The sequence below is a fragment of the Aotus nancymaae genome, unplaced genomic scaffold, assembly GCF_030222135.1.
Source record: "Aotus nancymaae isolate 86718 unplaced genomic scaffold, 86718_ANA_hifiasm-v0.15.2.pri h1tg000016l, whole genome shotgun sequence".
NCBI classification, from domain to species: Eukaryota; Metazoa; Chordata; class Mammalia; order Primates; family Aotidae; genus Aotus; species Aotus nancymaae.
In genome coordinates, this window is record NW_026988428.1 from 81,785,050 (window position 1) to 81,802,306 (window position 17,257).

Here is a 17,257-nt window from a genome sequence, read left to right on the forward strand (position 1 = left end):
AAGGTACCCAAGACTAAATCTTTTAGTTAATAAAATGATTCAGCAAAAATAACTATAGACTTACCCAAAGTTACAGATGTCACAAGACAAAGAAGTTATTTTTCTCCTCTGTCTACCAACAACAACCTTCAATAGCTGTAAGATTTCAGAGGGCATTATACTGACAAAATAATTCTTAAAGAAAAATAGAGATCATTAAAACAAATGTCATTTTTAGAAGATTAGGTTGCATTTTTAATCAGGTGCCAAGGCTTATTGAATACCTGCTCTTCTCAAGAAATGTCACAACATGAGATGGGAAATGCATGCTAAAATGAGCTAAATAGAGTTGCCACCCTTGAGGAGAGTAAACTCCAGGCATGAAGTTTCCATGACTTTACCAACATTATTGTTGATTATCATTCTCATGGTCACTTTGTACGTAATGTCCTAGGAGTTCTGGGAGAAATTTTCAGGCCAGATAAAAATTCTTCAGGATTTATTTTATCATCAGTTCTCCAGCTTTGCTGAGCATAAAAATTACATAGAGTAATGGGAGGAATAAATACAACCTACCCCAATCCAGGTGTACCAAATAAGACTTCCTGGAGGAGGAGGGGCTCAAAGGTTGAATGCAAAAAGCTGATAGGGTGGTTCTTATGCACATTTGTCTGAAAGACACTACCTTGTATAACACCACCTTGAATATTTTTATCCCTAAGAGCCTTTCTACTTTAAGTGTGAACCACAGACCCACAGCACTGACATCACCTAGGAGCTTGTTAGAAATGCAGAATCTCTGGCCCCACCCCTGCCATACTCAATTAGAACATTTTAACAAAATTCCTAAATGTATTAGTTTGTTTTCGCACTGCTATAAAAAAAAATACTGAGACTGGGTAATTAATAAAGGAAAGAGGCTTAATTGACTCAGAGTTCCACGTGACTGGGGAGGTCTCAGCAAACTTACATTCATGGCAGAATGTGAAGCGGAAGCAAGGACCTTCTTCACAAGGTGGCAGGAAAAAAAGGAGGAGAAGAAAGAACTGCCAACACTAATAAAACCATAAAATCTTTTTTAAAAAAATTTCTTTATTATACTTTAAGTTATGGGGTACATGTGCAGATCACACAGGTTTGTTAGGTATACACGTGCTATGGTGGTGGTATACTGCATCCATCGCTGCCTCATCTACATTAGGTATTTCTCCTAATACTATCCCTCCCCCATCCCCCCACCTCCTGCTCTTCCTCCCCTAGCCCACCAGCCCCCAGGCCACAGTGTGTGATGTTCCTCTCCCTGTGAGAACTCACTGTCATGAGAACAGCATGGGGCAAAACCGCCCCCATGATCTGATTGCCTCCCACTAGCTCCCTCCCTCCACACATGGGGCTTATGAGGATTATAATTTGAGATGAGATTTGAGTGGGGACACAGAGCTAAACCATATCACCAAGTCATTTGTATGTGCATTAAAATTTGAGAAATGCTGCATTAAACGATTAAAAGAATAAAACCACATATTACTCTATGTGCACAGAATTATGTTAGAAGTATTTAAATAGTATATGATATACACTAGCTTAAAATGTATGATTTCAATTAATGAGTAGAATTTAGTGACCATAATTGCTATAAATTAGGTACAAGCTTTTCTGGGTAGTCAGCAATTCACCTTGTGATCTGTGGCTTGGAATTTAGCAAGCATTAACTCCCTAAAAATCAATGTAGTTGGAAAAGCAATTGATATTGCTGCAGCAAAGTGTCCAAAAATGTGCAATCATCTAAGTCCTAATTTTGGGCATGGTCAAAGGTAAGATGGCATTGAAACACTCATCAACCAGGTAGAAATGACTTCCTTTAGGAAGTGTTAAATAGAGGAACTGGAAAAATTAGGAGGAAAATTTTCAGAATTAAAAAGCATCACCTACTAACATTAGATGTTTTAGATCTGCTATCTACCTTAACACACATGAGAAAACCTGGGTAACAGCTGAATACTGCTAGGGGAGGAGGGAGAAGTATAATGATACTATAGGTATTCCCAGGACTTGTTTCTGGGATGTGAAGTTTCTTTCTGACCCACAAATGTAGATGCCCAGTGATCACAACAGGACTGTTAGATGTTAAGAGAAATTAATACTGCAAACTAGCTGCAGATAACCAAATTCAGCACAGATAAGTGTTTTGTTTATCATCACCATAATCTACTTTAGTGTTGGTTAATTTGAATGCTTTTAAGGTAGATCATGAAATAGTCAATTAAAAAAACTCAACCATCTCTCTGTTCATATAGTTATATTTGTGTCCCTGGTTTTCTATTGGAATTTGAGTTTGCAACTCTTCCAATTGTCAAGACTATGGAAATCAGAATATCTAGACTTTAATTTCTTTAAATGACTTTGTTTGTAATACCGTGCATTGCAAGTTGTTTTGTAGACATTAGCCATGAAAGAGCTTTAAGTACTGGATTTAAATTGCTGTTCTGTATAGTATAAAAATCAGAAGATTTGCAGATTTTTACTTTCCAATAAACTTAGGGGCACAATAAAAAGAAAAGCCTTTATGGATACATGGCCAGTGGAGCAAATCTCCTATTTAAGTTCAATCAATATATGCTCCCTTTAAAAAAAAAAATTGCTATTGTAGTTTCTCTTTAATGTTGACTGAGAAGGAAGGAGCAGGTGTCTCTCTACTTGTTTTCTGCTGAGCTATTCTGTTCACTCCTGGAAATATAACCATGATGCTTATTTTAACCTGAACATTGATTTTTATAATATATATGCAGTGTTTGTTACGGAAGTATATTTGGCTCCTTTAAGTTGTAAATATGTTTGTTATCCAGACTTAAATCTCCTCCCTTAAACTGTAAATGAATGCACCAGCCATGTGATCATTAATCCTCTACTCTATTGATTCAGCGGGGTCTCTGTGCATCATCAAGATTGGCTTTCTACCATAGCTCTAGAAAAAATATTAAAGCTGCTTCTGATAAATCTGATCCAAATACAAGTAGCCTCATTGTTCTCCAGGATTTTAGGAAGAATTAGAAAGAGATACATCCAGATATGCCTCCTCCAGAAAAAAAGGTTTGGAAAGGAAAGGAGTAATCTAGCAGTGCTGGAAGCTATTGTTGTTATATTTCCTAAGGCTTCCTCATCCTGTGATGAAGGCATTGTCTGCATAATCCTTTTTCTATCTACCAGGAATGGTGCAGATGGTACCTGATGCTGTGACCCTGGCAAAGATTCATCGCCATTCTGGACTGATAGGACCATTGAAAGAAAATACAATCAAAAAGTGGTTCAGTCAGCACAACCACTTAAAGGCAGATTATGAAAAGGTTTGTCCTGAGGCAGATCATTTTAAATAATGTACTTAAATACAGATATGCTCTGGTTCATTAGATATTCTGATTTGTAGAAATGTAAAGTAAAGCCGGGTGCGGTGGCTTACGCCTATAATCTCAGCACTTTGGGAGGCTGAGGCGGGTGGATCACGAGGTCAAGAGATCGAGACCATCCTGGTCAACATGGTGAAACCCCGTCTTTACTAAAAAATACAAAAATTAGCTGGGCATGGTGGCGCAGCCTGTAGTCCCAGCTACTCAGGAGGCTGAGGCAGGAGAATTGCTTGAACGGGAAGGTGGAGGTCGCAGTGAGCCGAGATCGTGCCATTGCACTCCAGCCTGGGTAACAAGAGCGAAATTCCGTCTCAAAAAAAAAGAAAAAGAAAAAGAAATGTAAAGTAAGTGCACTTCGCATTCTAATTCACTCAATCATCAGCCCATAATAATTACCCAGTTTAAATAATATATTAACTACATAAAAGTTTCTGTATTTTGTTTAGTTTCTGGGTGAAATTCCTCGTTATCAATAAAGATTTTTTTTTTTCTTGCTCAGCTGCCTTCCTGACATCAATCTCACCCCAGAAACAATACCCCTTGAAATTACCTCCTTTAAGTAATCTCCAGTTTCTATAAAAACCTTTCTTTTCTTCGCAATATGTTTCTTCCGCCATTCTCTACTTTTTCGTCTCCCATTTTCTTAATGGTTTGCAAAATGCAAAATAGATTTTATGTATATCATAATTTTACAAAATATACTGTTTTATTCAACTGCAAGCATTTTTTCTTACAGTTTACTTTGTTTTGGTATCTGGCTTACAGTGTACAGTTGTGCAGGTTCTGCCCTATATCAGGGCTCCTGGCTAAGGAGATGAGTGTGGATAGAACCAAGTCTTGTTCCACTTGCCAAGCTATGATCTGGTACAACTGGGTCCCCCTGGAGGCAGGAGCATCTATATGCTAATTCATGCAAAAATGCGCCATTAGATTTGGTTGGTACTATCCTGTGCACTGAAATCCCCTTATTCTGAGAAATTCCTCCAACCTGGGTAAACTGGGATGATTGGTCACCTACCTATGATAAAAAGGCCATGTTAAAAAAGACCCCATAGTTCATCTATTCCACACTTCTATAACATTGTGTTGGAGCAAAATATAAGCCTTACAGGCCAAATAATAAATAATTCAATACAGTTAACTTGAAATCTACTTTTCAGTTGTTCTCATAATTGTAACTTCAGTTTTGCATTAATCCTTGTGGTTATGTTGTATGAGATATTTCCAAATACATTGCTCTTCACAATCACCATGTGAAGGGCATATTTTATTATTTTCACTTTCTAAGTGAAGAACATTTGGATTGACAAATTCAGTGACTTGCTTAGGGACAAGGGAGACCTGGAACTAAGGTATTCTAGCATGCATCCTGGTGACCTAGCCTTCACTGCACCAAGGCAGCCCCACCATACTAGGAGACCCATAACCTAGGCCCAACCAATCATTCATGGTTATACTACCAAGTTGATGAAATGATGTATACCCAGGAGACCGTTTTGGAAACAAAGTGTGTTTTTGGAAAGAAACCTCTGTTCATTAGAGAACATAAACACAAATTGACTTAGTGATAATCTGCTTCCAGCCACACAGGCATTCACTGATACACACACACACACACACACACACACACACATATAGTAAACCATGAAAATATATATATATGTGTGTGTATATAGATGTATTTGTATATATGTGTATATATGTGTGTATACACATATATATGTATATATGTATATATATGGAATGTGTATATATGTATATACAAATGTATATATGGAATGTGTATATAGGTATATATGTGTATATGTGTTTAATATATGTTTAATACACATATATATGATATATATGTATATATGTACAGTATATACACATTCCATAGACGTGTGTGTATATATGTATATATGTATTACACCAATATAATACAATGTATATGGTGTATATACATATAATACCATATATATTATATCTATATTATACCATATATGTATTATATATTGGTATAATACCTATGTATACCATATATGTGTATATATACCATATATATGGTATATATGGTATATGGTGTATATGGCATATATGGTATATATACACATATATGGTATATATATATTATACCAATATATAATACATATATGATATATATGTTTAATACACATATATTTTATATATGTATTTTATATATACATATCTTAATATACATATGTATTACACATATATACCATATAATATATATGTGTGTGTATATACATATATGGAATATACATATACACATATATATGTATATATAATATACATATACACATATATATGTATATATAATATACACATATAATATATATACACACATATATAATATATATGATACATATATGGTATTAATCATATAATACCTTATGGGTATATCTATAACACATATATGATATATGTGTGTATTTTATATATCATCTATAATACATATATATGTATACACACACATATAAGTGAAGAACATTTGGATTGTAAAATTATATATATTACATATATTTATTATATGTATAATAAATATATATGTGTATATATATAAATATTATACCAAACACCTTCAGACATCAACTACATTGAACTATTTGTAAAAAGACACATAAAACGTTACAGATTTCTCAGTATAGCTTTCTCCGTATTCCAAAATTTCAACTATTAGAGTTGATATTTTAAAATTTATTTGGGAATAGGCAATATTAGGTGATGTTATGATATTATTCTTCCTTCTTTTACTTTGAAAAAAAATCATCAAATATTATATGTTTGATGTATCAAAAAACCATACTAGGAAACCTCTCTAGTAAACCGTGAAAATTAGCTCCATCTGAATGAAGGAGATATTTTCCCCAGTTTCAATGAAAACATTAATCTATTAGGCTAAAGGATGGTTGTTTCATATTCTTCTGTAGCAGATCAAGAATTGGCCATTTAACTGTACCCTTCTGTCCACTGAGATGTAGACATTTTTTCTAATTATGTAATTTTGCTTTTTATCATTTACTTTTTATGATTGCCTCTGATGCTAATGCATTTCCTCATTTTTGTTGTTATTTTTGTGTTATTGTTTTTCAATGGATTAGGCCTTGAGGAACTTTTTCTACTCCTGTGCTGGCTGGTGTGTGGTAACATTCATCCTGGGAGTATGTGACCGTCACAATGATAATATCATGCTGACAAAGTCGGGACACATGTTTCATATTGACTTTGGAAAATTCTTAGGTCATGCACAAACATTTGGAGGGATAAAAAGGTCAGTGCACAAATGTTTATTACAGTGATTAAGCAATGTCCTAAGCAATATGTATAACATGTAATGGCATAGAAGCCCTGCTGATGACTTGCTCCCATCTCTCAAATCCCCCAAGGTAATATAAACATTATAATATACCTAAAAATACTGAAGAAAAATTTTAAAGTCAATTTTAAATGCAACAAATTTGATTTCTTCAAATTGGTAGTAGACTAAACTGGCCCTCCTCCATGAGAAGCAACTAATCCTGTTTTAGTCTGCGTCATTTGAAATAATATTTTTGTTTCTTTATGAACTATGAATGGACAATGAGGTATGAATTGATAATCTCAAACATCTGATATATTGCTCATAGCAAATCACCACTGGTCTACACATAAAAATACTAGCATACTTCCCACACTGAATTAGCCTTACATCATTCCACAGATTTAGTGAGTACCTAGTATTTAAGGATACAAGAGTAAACAAGACAGATACAAACCCTGATCTCTTTCTAGTATGGATGAAAGACATTAAACAAGTTTATAAGCAAAGAAATGACATGAGAAAATGAGAAGTAATTTTAGAAAACTAAAGCAGAGAAATGGAATAGAAATTAACTGGAGTGGGGATACTATTTGAAGAGGCCTCTCAGAAGACATGACAAAAAGCTGTTTTTGTATGACCACCTCGTGGAGATCCATGAGAAGAGTATTCTAGGAAGAGAGAATAGCACATATAATAGCAGTGAGCACAGAAATGAGCCTGGCATGTTCCAGTGACAAGAAGACCTGGATTCTGGAGATGGCATGGAGAGGGCAGGCAATGGGAGGTAAGGGTGAAGAGTTTGGTGGAGGCCCAATCAGGTCGGGTACAGAGGCCACATAGAGTGTGGCTTTTATTTGTTAAGTTCAGGGGAAACTGTTGGATTTCAGTGGTTTTCAAAAACTTTCTCCTGATACCCCGTGTAACAGAGACCAGTGAAGAGACTACTGCAATAAAGTGAGACCAGTAAAGGTAGAAGTAATAAAAACTGACAGATTCAGAATATGTTTTGAAGACAGAGTCACAGGACCTGCTAATTGATTGGACATTGGCTTTGATTAATGAACTGGAGGAGAAGCACAGGAGGTCAGAGAAGAAAAGAAAATATTCAAGGGTGATAATCTAGATGGTTTTATCTTAGAAAATGGCTGAATAATTATATTATTTACCAAAAAAAGGAATGCTGATGGATGAATAGGTTATGTTTCATTTTATTTGAACTGAAAGTAAGGAAATCAGAGGTTGGAGACTAAAAATCTTTAAAAATATATTTCATATTAGGGTAGAAATGGGATCAAACCATTCCAAAGACTAATTAGTCAGTTTTATCTAAGAACAGCCCCTCAATATAAGAAATAATAATATTTCTTACAAGATAATGTGATTGAATTTATATTAGATGGCCACAACCTGGCATTAAAATGCCAACATAGATTATCTCCTTTTTTGTAAAGGCATACAAATGGATTATTTTACTTTTGTTACTTTTAATACATTGCTTTCTTTAATAAATAGCCTCAGAAAAATTCACCACATATTTATTCGCTTTTCTTTTCTTTTCTTTTCTTTTTTTAAGATGGAGTCTCGCTTTGTTGCCCAGGCTAGAGTGCAATTGTGCAATCTCTGCTCACGGCAACCTCCACCTCCAGGGTTCAAGTGATTCTGCTGCCTCACCCTGCCCAGTAGCTGGGACTACAGGTGTGCACCACCATGCCTGACTAATTTTTGCATTTTTAGTAAAGACGGGGTTTCGCCATTTTGGCCAGGCTGGTCTGGAACTCCTGGCCTCAAGTAATTCACCTGTCTTGGCCTCCCAGGGTGCCGGGATTACAGGTGTGAGCCACTGCGCCCAGCCTTCATTCACTTCTTAGATGTCCACTGGGAATGGTCTGCATGTCAAGGGCTGTGATAAACATTGGAGATACAAAGATAATATACACTCACCATCTCAATCAGGGGTACTCTTTCAAGCACTGCAAATAAAAACACATAAATGATTATTATAAAGTGTTATATAATGGCAGAGATAGAGAGATGTACAGACCATGAGAATGTCATAGAGGAGGGATACCTAGCTTATGAGGGACAAATGTCAATTAACATACTTGAGAATATATATATATATTACTCATGTAACAGTTATTCCCTAAACTCCACGTTTTTCTAGAAATTCAAAGATTCAGTTTTGACATCTTTATTTTTTTTTTTAATTTTGATGAATTGTATACTGGCAATTTGGAGGACCCTTATTCATTTATTCCACTGGCTTCTGTGTTGTTCATGTGAGTGATTTAAAATGAACAAAGATATTTCAGTTCTATAGAAAAAGATCCAGTTGGGAGACATAAAAAAGTAAAGAAAAGGTTATTAAAACAATATGGTAAGCTCAAAATTAAAAACAAAACAAAAATTAAAAAAAAAAAAACATGGTAAGTTCGTATACCAGGGTCTGTAGAGAAGATGGAGCTCCAGTTTGGTTGCCTGTTGTTGCTAGAGCAGCTACCGCTACTTCTAGAGTTTGGCAATTTTAAACTTTTCTTAGGCAGCATCGTAAGTAAATTTAAAATGTGCCCAGCATAGAGCCACATTCGTAATGGGTTCTTAATATTTTTTGCTGAATTAAGCAGCTAATAAACCAATCATCAGCCATTCAATAATTATTGATTGGATTAATGAAAATAAAGTTGCCACTGTCTTCTTTTGAGAATATTAGTTATTAACCACCAGCTAAGGAGGCCAACTGCAGCTCCATGATCCATTTGGATAATTATTTCTAAGATTTTATGTCCACTGGTGAGTGGCTTCCGTGAGGCTCATTGGCAGTGTCTCCTTGAATTACTTTCTCAATGCTGATACTTTTGCCCTGAGTTTGTTTAATGGTAAAACTGAACCCTACCTATTACACCATCGTTTGAATTGTAGGAAGCATCTAATATTTCTCCTCCAAGCCTCTTTCAGTTGTTTCTGGAATTCACTGAATGTTGTTTTGTTGGACAACTGACTTCTTCCATCCTAGGTTCATTGATTGTTCTTATTGATTTTTAGGCACACAAAAGTCCTTTTACAAGTCTTATAGATTCTGTAAGTAGGACCTTTGTAGTCCCCCAGGATAAATGAACATTCGTATTTGTCTCACACTTATTACATTATGGACCCCATTTTTAGAGAGAAACCTGGTCCCCACCTAGCTTCTGTACACATACTCAGATGTATTAACCCCTTTATGCTGGAGATTGCAAATTTTTGTGTGAAAAATTAGACGTTGGCGATGACCTTGAGCAGTAGGATATAAGTAAATCCCACAGGCTTAGGGTTCCAGTAATGGAACACTAGGCAAAAATGGGTTTAATAATGCCCCTTCATAATATACAAAGCCAGATATATAAATCATGCCCTCAGACTGTCATAATGTCCCATAGTCTGGCAAGATCATACAATGCTCCAATACCAACTAACAATAACCCTAGGTCATCATCTTTAACGTAAAATGCTGCACCCACTGGGAGCATAGAGTTTATGTGAACAGATACATGTGTTTCTCCTATTGTCTATTCCTTAAAAACATGGAAGGGAAAAGCATTTGTATAACTTTTTTTTTTTTTTTTTTGAGACGGAGTTTCGCTCGTTACCCAGGCTGGAGTGCAATGGTGCGATCTCGGCTCATCGCAACCTCCACCTCCTGGATTCAGGCAATTCTCCTGCCTCAGCCTCCTGAGTAGCTGGGATTACAGGCACACGCCACCATGCCCAGCTAATTTTTTGTATTTTTAGTAGAGACGGGGTTTCACCATGTTGACCAGGATGGTCTCGATCTCTTGACCTCGTGATCCACCCACCTCGGCCTCCCAAAGTGCTGGGATTACGGGTGTGTGTATAACTTTTTATGGTTTACAAAATATTATTAACATATATTAACTAATTGATTGTGTATTAACTAACACAGCAAAAAGGTGATATTTTTATAAGAAGGGTCTTGAGAAAAACACTGATTTCTCACTGGGCTGCTGCCCTTTTATACTCATGCTTATATCACCATTCCAGAACATCTCAAACTAAGCATCTGTGTTACTCTGTTTAGGGAATGTCACAGATATTGATCTCTCCTGGTTCTTGAATTAAATTGAGTTAGCAAAGCCACTCTCTTATTTGGAATCTATGCCCAGGTATCCCTGAACAATTCCTCTGAATTCAGTCATCCAGGCATCTGGAAATTCTATTTCGATGCTTAAACCAACTCTGAGGCTCCCATAAACTTTCAAACTTCTAAGAGAAGAAAAATAAATCTTAGTTATGATTATGAAGGATTTTACATCCTGCATATAAGCAAAGAGTCCCTTTTTAATGGCTTTAGTTGTGAGACTAGATAAAGAGAATTTATGCCATCAGCTTAAATCAAAGGACAACTGAGATATTTCTTAACGATTCTGGGGAAAATTTGGCTAATCTTTCAGTGGAAACCATGAGGGACGTCTCCAGCTCTCTGAAACCTATTTGTTTTTCTTTTGAACTACTGCTTAATTATTATTTTTATATTTTTTGAGATAGGGTCTTACTCTGTCTCACAGGTTGGAGTGCAGTGGCACAATCATGGCTCACTGCAGCCTCTGCATACCTGGACTCAGGCAATCCTCTTACCTCAGCTTCCCAAGTAGCTGGGACCACAGACATGCATCACCATACCTAGTTCACCTTTTTATTGTTTTGTAGAAATATGATCTCACCATGTTGCCGAGGCTGGTCTTCAACTCCTGGGCTCAAGCAATTTGTGCCTCTGCCCAAAATCCTGGAATTATAGGCATGTGCCACATGCCTGACCTATCTTCATTTTTAAATTTTCTCTTACCAAGATGCAAATTAAAGTGGGTTAACAAAATTATGCATCCGCAATTTTCACTCAATTCCCCTATAGCAATCATTTCTACACAGTAATTTTTCATTACATAAAAGATTTCACTGTAGTAATAAACTCAGAATTTCAACTCAATAATTTCTTGATGATGACATGCTCTTATAAAGCAGGAGAAATTAAGAAAAGCATTTATTACTGATGTTTGTTGCTCTTCAAACTCTGTGTTTCATACTTTTATTTTTTAGACTAGGCTATATTTTCATATTCTACATGGCCTTTTACTTTACTAATACTAGCCTGGTATTAATTGTTTTTTGTAGCTTTCCTTCTAGATAATTTTAAGGGGCAATATGACCAGTGGTTAAGGTCAGGTACCCTGGAGATAGACTATATGTTTTTGTTTGTTTTTATTTATTTTTATTTTTGAAAAAAGTTATTATTTATGTTATTTATGATTGACAGATTACATTTATGGGATACAATGTGATGAAATCAAAGTAGTTAACATATCTACTACCTTGATTTCCTATCACTTTTTTATGATGAGATATTTGATATTTACTGTTATTTTAAAATTTATAATGCATTGCTCTCAACTATGCATTATAATGATGGACAATAGATCTAAAAGTCTATTCCGGCTGTCTGTCTGAGACTTTATACCCTTTAATCAACAGCTCCCCATTCTCCCCAATTCCTCACTCCCTAAGACTCTGATAACCACCACTCTACTCTACTTCTACAAATTCAACTTTATTAGATTTCACTTATATGTGAGATCATGTGATTTTTGTATGGTTGATTTAGTTAACTTGGCATAATGCCCTCTGGATTCATTCATGTCATAAATGACAGGATTTCTCTCCTTTTAAAACTAAATAGTATTTTGTTGTGTATATGTACTACGTTTTCTTTATCTCTTCATCCGTTGATGGACATTTATTTGTTTCCATATCTTGGCCATTGTGAATAATACTGCAAAGAACATGAGAGTTAAGACATCCTTAAAACACATTGATTTTCATTCCTTTGAATAAATACCCAGAAGCGAGATTACTGTGTCATATGGTAGTTCTATTTTCAGTTTCCAGAGGAAACTACTTACTGTTTTCCATAATTGCTGTACTAATTTATATTCCCACAAACGTTGCATCATTTCCCTTTTCTCCCAATCCCCTCCAAAACTTAATTTTTCATGATCTGATAAATCCATTCTAACAGAGGTGAGGTCGTTTCTCAGTGTGGCTTTAATCTGCATTTCCTTGATAGTGATTCTAAGCGATTTTTTAAATGTACTTATTGGCCATTTCTATGTCTTCTTTTGAGAAATGTCTGTTTTAGGTTCTTTGCTTATTTTTTAATCAGTTTTTTTGTTTTCTTGCTATTAAGTTATTTGAGGTTCTTTTTTTTTTTTTTTTTTTTTTTTTTGAGGCAGAGTCTTGCTCTGTCGCCCAAGCTGGAGTGCAGTGGCACAATCTTGGCTCATTGCAATGTCTACCTTCCGGGCTCAAGTGATTCTTCTGCCTCAGCCTCCCGAGTAGCTGGGACTACAAGTATGTGCCACCACGCTTGGCTGATTTTTTGTTTTTAGTAGAGATGGGGGTTTCACCATGTTGGCCAGGCTGGTCTCGAACTCCTGGCCTCATGATTTGCCCTACTCGGCCTCTGAAAGTGCTGAGATTACAAGTGCAAGCCACGTGCCTGGCCTGAGTTTCTTATATATTTTGGCTATTAGCCCATTATCAGATGTATGGTTTGCAAACATTTTCTCCCATTCTATGGGCCATCTCTTCAGTTTGCTAATTGTTTCCTTTACTGTGCAGAAGTGTTTTGGTTTGATGCCTTACACTTGCTTATGTTTGTTTTTGTTGCATGTGCTTTTGAGGTGTTATCCAAAACAAAAACATTGCTAAGACCAATGTCATGGAGATTTCCCCTTATGTTTTCTTCTAGCAGTTTTATAATTTAAAGTCTTATATTTAAGTATTTTCTCCATTTTGAGCTATTTTTTGTGGGCACTGTAAGCTAAGGTTCTAATTTTACTCTACTTCATGTGAATATCCAGTTTATCCAACACAATTGATTGAAGAGACTGTCTTTTCCCCATCATATGTTCTTGACACCTTTGTCAAAAACAAGTTGACTATAAATGCATGGGTTTATTTCTGGGTTTTCTATCCTGTTCCTTTTTGTTCAGTGTGTCTGTTTTTATGCCAGCACCATGCTGTTTTGATTACAATCACTTTATAATATGTCTTGAAGTTGGGGAGTGTGATTTCCCCTAGCTTTGTTTTTTTTTTTTTTTTTTTTTGCTCAAGATCGTTTTAGCTGCTTGGGATCTTTTGTGGTTTCATACAATTTTAAGGATTGTTTGTCCATTTCTGTGAAAAAATGACATCAAATTTTTATAGGAATTGTACTGAATCTGTATTGTTTTGGGTAGTATGGGCATTTTAAAAATATTAATTCTTCTGATCCATGAACACAGCAAATATTTTCATTTAATTTTTTTCAATTTCTTTAATCCGTGTTTTATAGTATTCACTATACAAGTCCTTTACCTCCTTGGTTAAATTTACACCTAAGTTTTTAGTTTTTTTGTTGCCACTATAAATGAGATTTTCTTAATTTTTTTCCAGATAGTTCATTATTAGTATATAGGAATGTTACTGATTTTGTATGTTTGTTTTGTATCTTGCAACTTTACTGAATTCCTTTCCCAGTTCTAAGAGTTCTTTGGTGGAGTCTTTAGGATTTTCTATAAACATCATGTCATCAGCAAATAGAGACAATTTCACTTCTTCCTTTTCTATTAGGATGCCTTTAATTTTCCTTTTGTCTTGCCTAACTTCTCTGGCTAGGACTTCCAGTACTATATTGAAAAGAGGTGGTAAGAATGGGCATCCTTGTCATGTCCCTAATCTTAGAGGAAAAGCTTTCAACTTTTCACCACTGATAATAAATTAGCTATGGGTTTGTCATATATGGCCTTTATTGTCCTGAGATACATATCCTTTATACCTAATCTGTTGAGAGTTTTTATCATGAAAGTACATTATATTTTGTCATGTGATTTTTCTGCATCCAGTGAGATTATGATGTTATTTTTATCCTTCATTTTGTAAATTTAGTGTATCACATTTATTAATTTTGGCATGTTGAACCATCCTTGCATCCCAGGGTAAATCCCTCTTTCATCCTTGCACCCTTGCATCCAAGGTTAAATCCTTCTTTAATGTCTTCTGGAATTCAGCTTTCTAATATTATTTTCTTAAGTATTTTTGCATCTACATTAATTAGAAATATTGGCCTATAATTTTCTTTTCTTGTGTGCTTTTCTGGCTTTGGTATCAAGATAATGCTAGTATCATAAAATGAGTTTGGAAGAATTTCCTCCATTTCAATTTTTTGGAAGAGTTTGAAAATAATTGGTATTAGTTTGTCTGCTTGTTTTATGCTTGATATAATTCAGGAATAAAGCTGTCTAGTTGTGGGCTTTTCTTTGATGAGAAATTTTATTACTGATCCAATCTCCTTACTCATTATCAGGCTATTCAGATTTTCTATTTCTTTCTGATTCAGTCTTGGTAGGTTGTATGTGTCTAGGAATTTATCTAATTCTTTTAGGTTATCCAATTTGTTGGCATGTAATTGTTCATAATATTTTCTTAAGATCCTTTCTATTTCAGTGGTATCAGTTATAATGTCTTCTCTTTCACTTTTGATTCATTTATTTGAATAGTCTTTCTTTTTTTTCCTAGTCTGGTAAATGGTTTGTATTTTGTATCCTTTCAAATAACCAACTCTGTGATTTTTTTTCTATTCTTTTTCAGCACTTACTTCATTAATTTCTGCTCTGGTCTTTGTTATTTCCTTTAGTTTGCCAGCTTTGAACTAAGGTTATTCTTCTGTCTCTAGATTTTTGAGGTGATATGTTCCATTGATTACTGGTGATTTTTCAGCTGTTTTGACATAGGTATTTATTGCTATGAATTTCTCACTCGGAACTGCTTTTGCTGACTGAAATAAGTTTTAGTCTGTTTTGTTTCCATTTTTGTCTCCAGATATTTTTTATTTTTTTCTGTAACCCATTGGTTGTTTATGAGCATGTTGTTTAATTTCCACATATTTGAGTATTTTCCAAATTTTTCCTGTAGTGTATTTCTAGCTTTACAGCATTGTGAGCCAAAAATACTTAATATAATTTCAATCACCTCAAATTTGTTAAGTTTTTTTGTGACCTTACATAATCTATCCTGGAGAATGTTTCATGTGCACTTGAGAAGAACGGGTATCCTGCTGCTATTGGATGGAATGTTTTGTATATTTCTGTTAGGTCTACTTGGTCTAAAGTATAATCTACATCCAATATAATTTATTGATTTTCTTTCAATCCATGAACACAGGGTCTTTCTACTGTTTTATTTTCTTTGAATTCTTTCTTTATTACTTAATAGTTTTTATTGCAGAGATCTTTTACCTCCTTGGTTAAATTTATTTCTATTTTACTTTTTTGTAGCCATTGTAATAGGGATTGCCTTTTTTGATCTCTTTTTCAGGTAATTCTCTACTGACATATAGAATTGCTACTAATCTCGTTTGTTGATTTTGTACCCTGCAACTTTATTGAATTCATTTATTTGTTCTGGCAATTTTTTTGTGAATTCTTCAGTATTTCTATATACATGATCATGTCACCTGCAAACATGGACTATTTGACTTGCTGCTTTCCTATCTGAATATTCTTTATTTCTTTCTCTTGCCAAATTGCTCTGAGTAGGACTTCAAATACTATGTTGAACAAAAGTAGTTAAAGTGGGCATTCTTATCTTCTTATTCCAGATCTTAGGGGAACAATTTTAACTTTTTCTCATTTTGTATGATGTTAGCTGTGGGTTTGTCATATATTGACTTTATAATGTTGAGGTATTTTTTTATTATACCCAATTTGTTGAGAGTTTTTATCATGAAGGATATTAAATTTTATCAAATACTCTTTCTATAACCTTGAAGCAATTATATGATTTGTGTCCCTAATTCTGTTAATGTGATGTATCACACCTATTTATTTGCAATTGAATCACCTTTGTGTCTCTGGTATAAATCCCACTTGATCATGATGACTGATCTTTTTTCTTTTTTCTTTTCTTGAGACAGAGTCTTGCTCTGTCACCAGGCACAAGGCTGGAGTGCAGTGGCGCGATCTCGGCTCACTGCAACCTCCAACTTCCTGGTTCAAGCAATTCTCCTGCCTCAACCTCCCAAGTAGCTGAGATTAAAGGCACATGCCACCACACCCAGCTAATTTTTGTATTTTTAGTAAAGATGGGGTTTCACCATGTTGGCCAGAATGATCTCGATCTCCTGATCATGACCTAACCACCTCGGCCTTCTAAAGTGCTGGGATTAACAGATGTGAGCCACCATGCCCGGACCATGGTGATTTATCTTTTGAATGTGTTGTTGAATTGGTTTGCTAGTAATTTGTTGGGGATTTCTTGCATCTATGCTCATCAGACCTTTGGTTTTCTTTTTTTGTTGTGTGATTCTATGGTATTGGTACTAGTATAATCTGGTCTCATAAAATGAGTTTGGAATGATTCTCAGCTTTTCTTGTAGGGGAGGAAGAGTTTGATAAGAATGTGTATTAGTACTTTTTTAAATAGCAGAATTCAGCAGTGAAACCATCTGGGTTCTGGGCTTTTCTTTGATGGAAGAGTCTTTATT

At 35.0% G+C, this 17,257-nt stretch overlaps 1 protein-coding gene across 2 annotated transcripts in view; it reads left to right on the forward strand.

The window, feature by feature from the left end:
• The window catches only part of PIK3C2G (phosphatidylinositol-4-phosphate 3-kinase catalytic subunit type 2 gamma), a 419,361-nt gene that overhangs the window by 273,567 nt on the left and 128,537 nt on the right, over positions 1-17,257 (forward strand). For both annotated transcript variants that reach the window (XM_064377719.1, XM_064377720.1), the window contains 2 exons: positions 3,187-3,323; positions 6,485-6,654. In XM_064377719.1, coding sequence (XP_064233789.1) covers positions 3,187-3,323; positions 6,485-6,654 — 307 coding nt within the window. The remainder of the gene's footprint in view (positions 1-3,186; positions 3,324-6,484; positions 6,655-17,257) is intronic.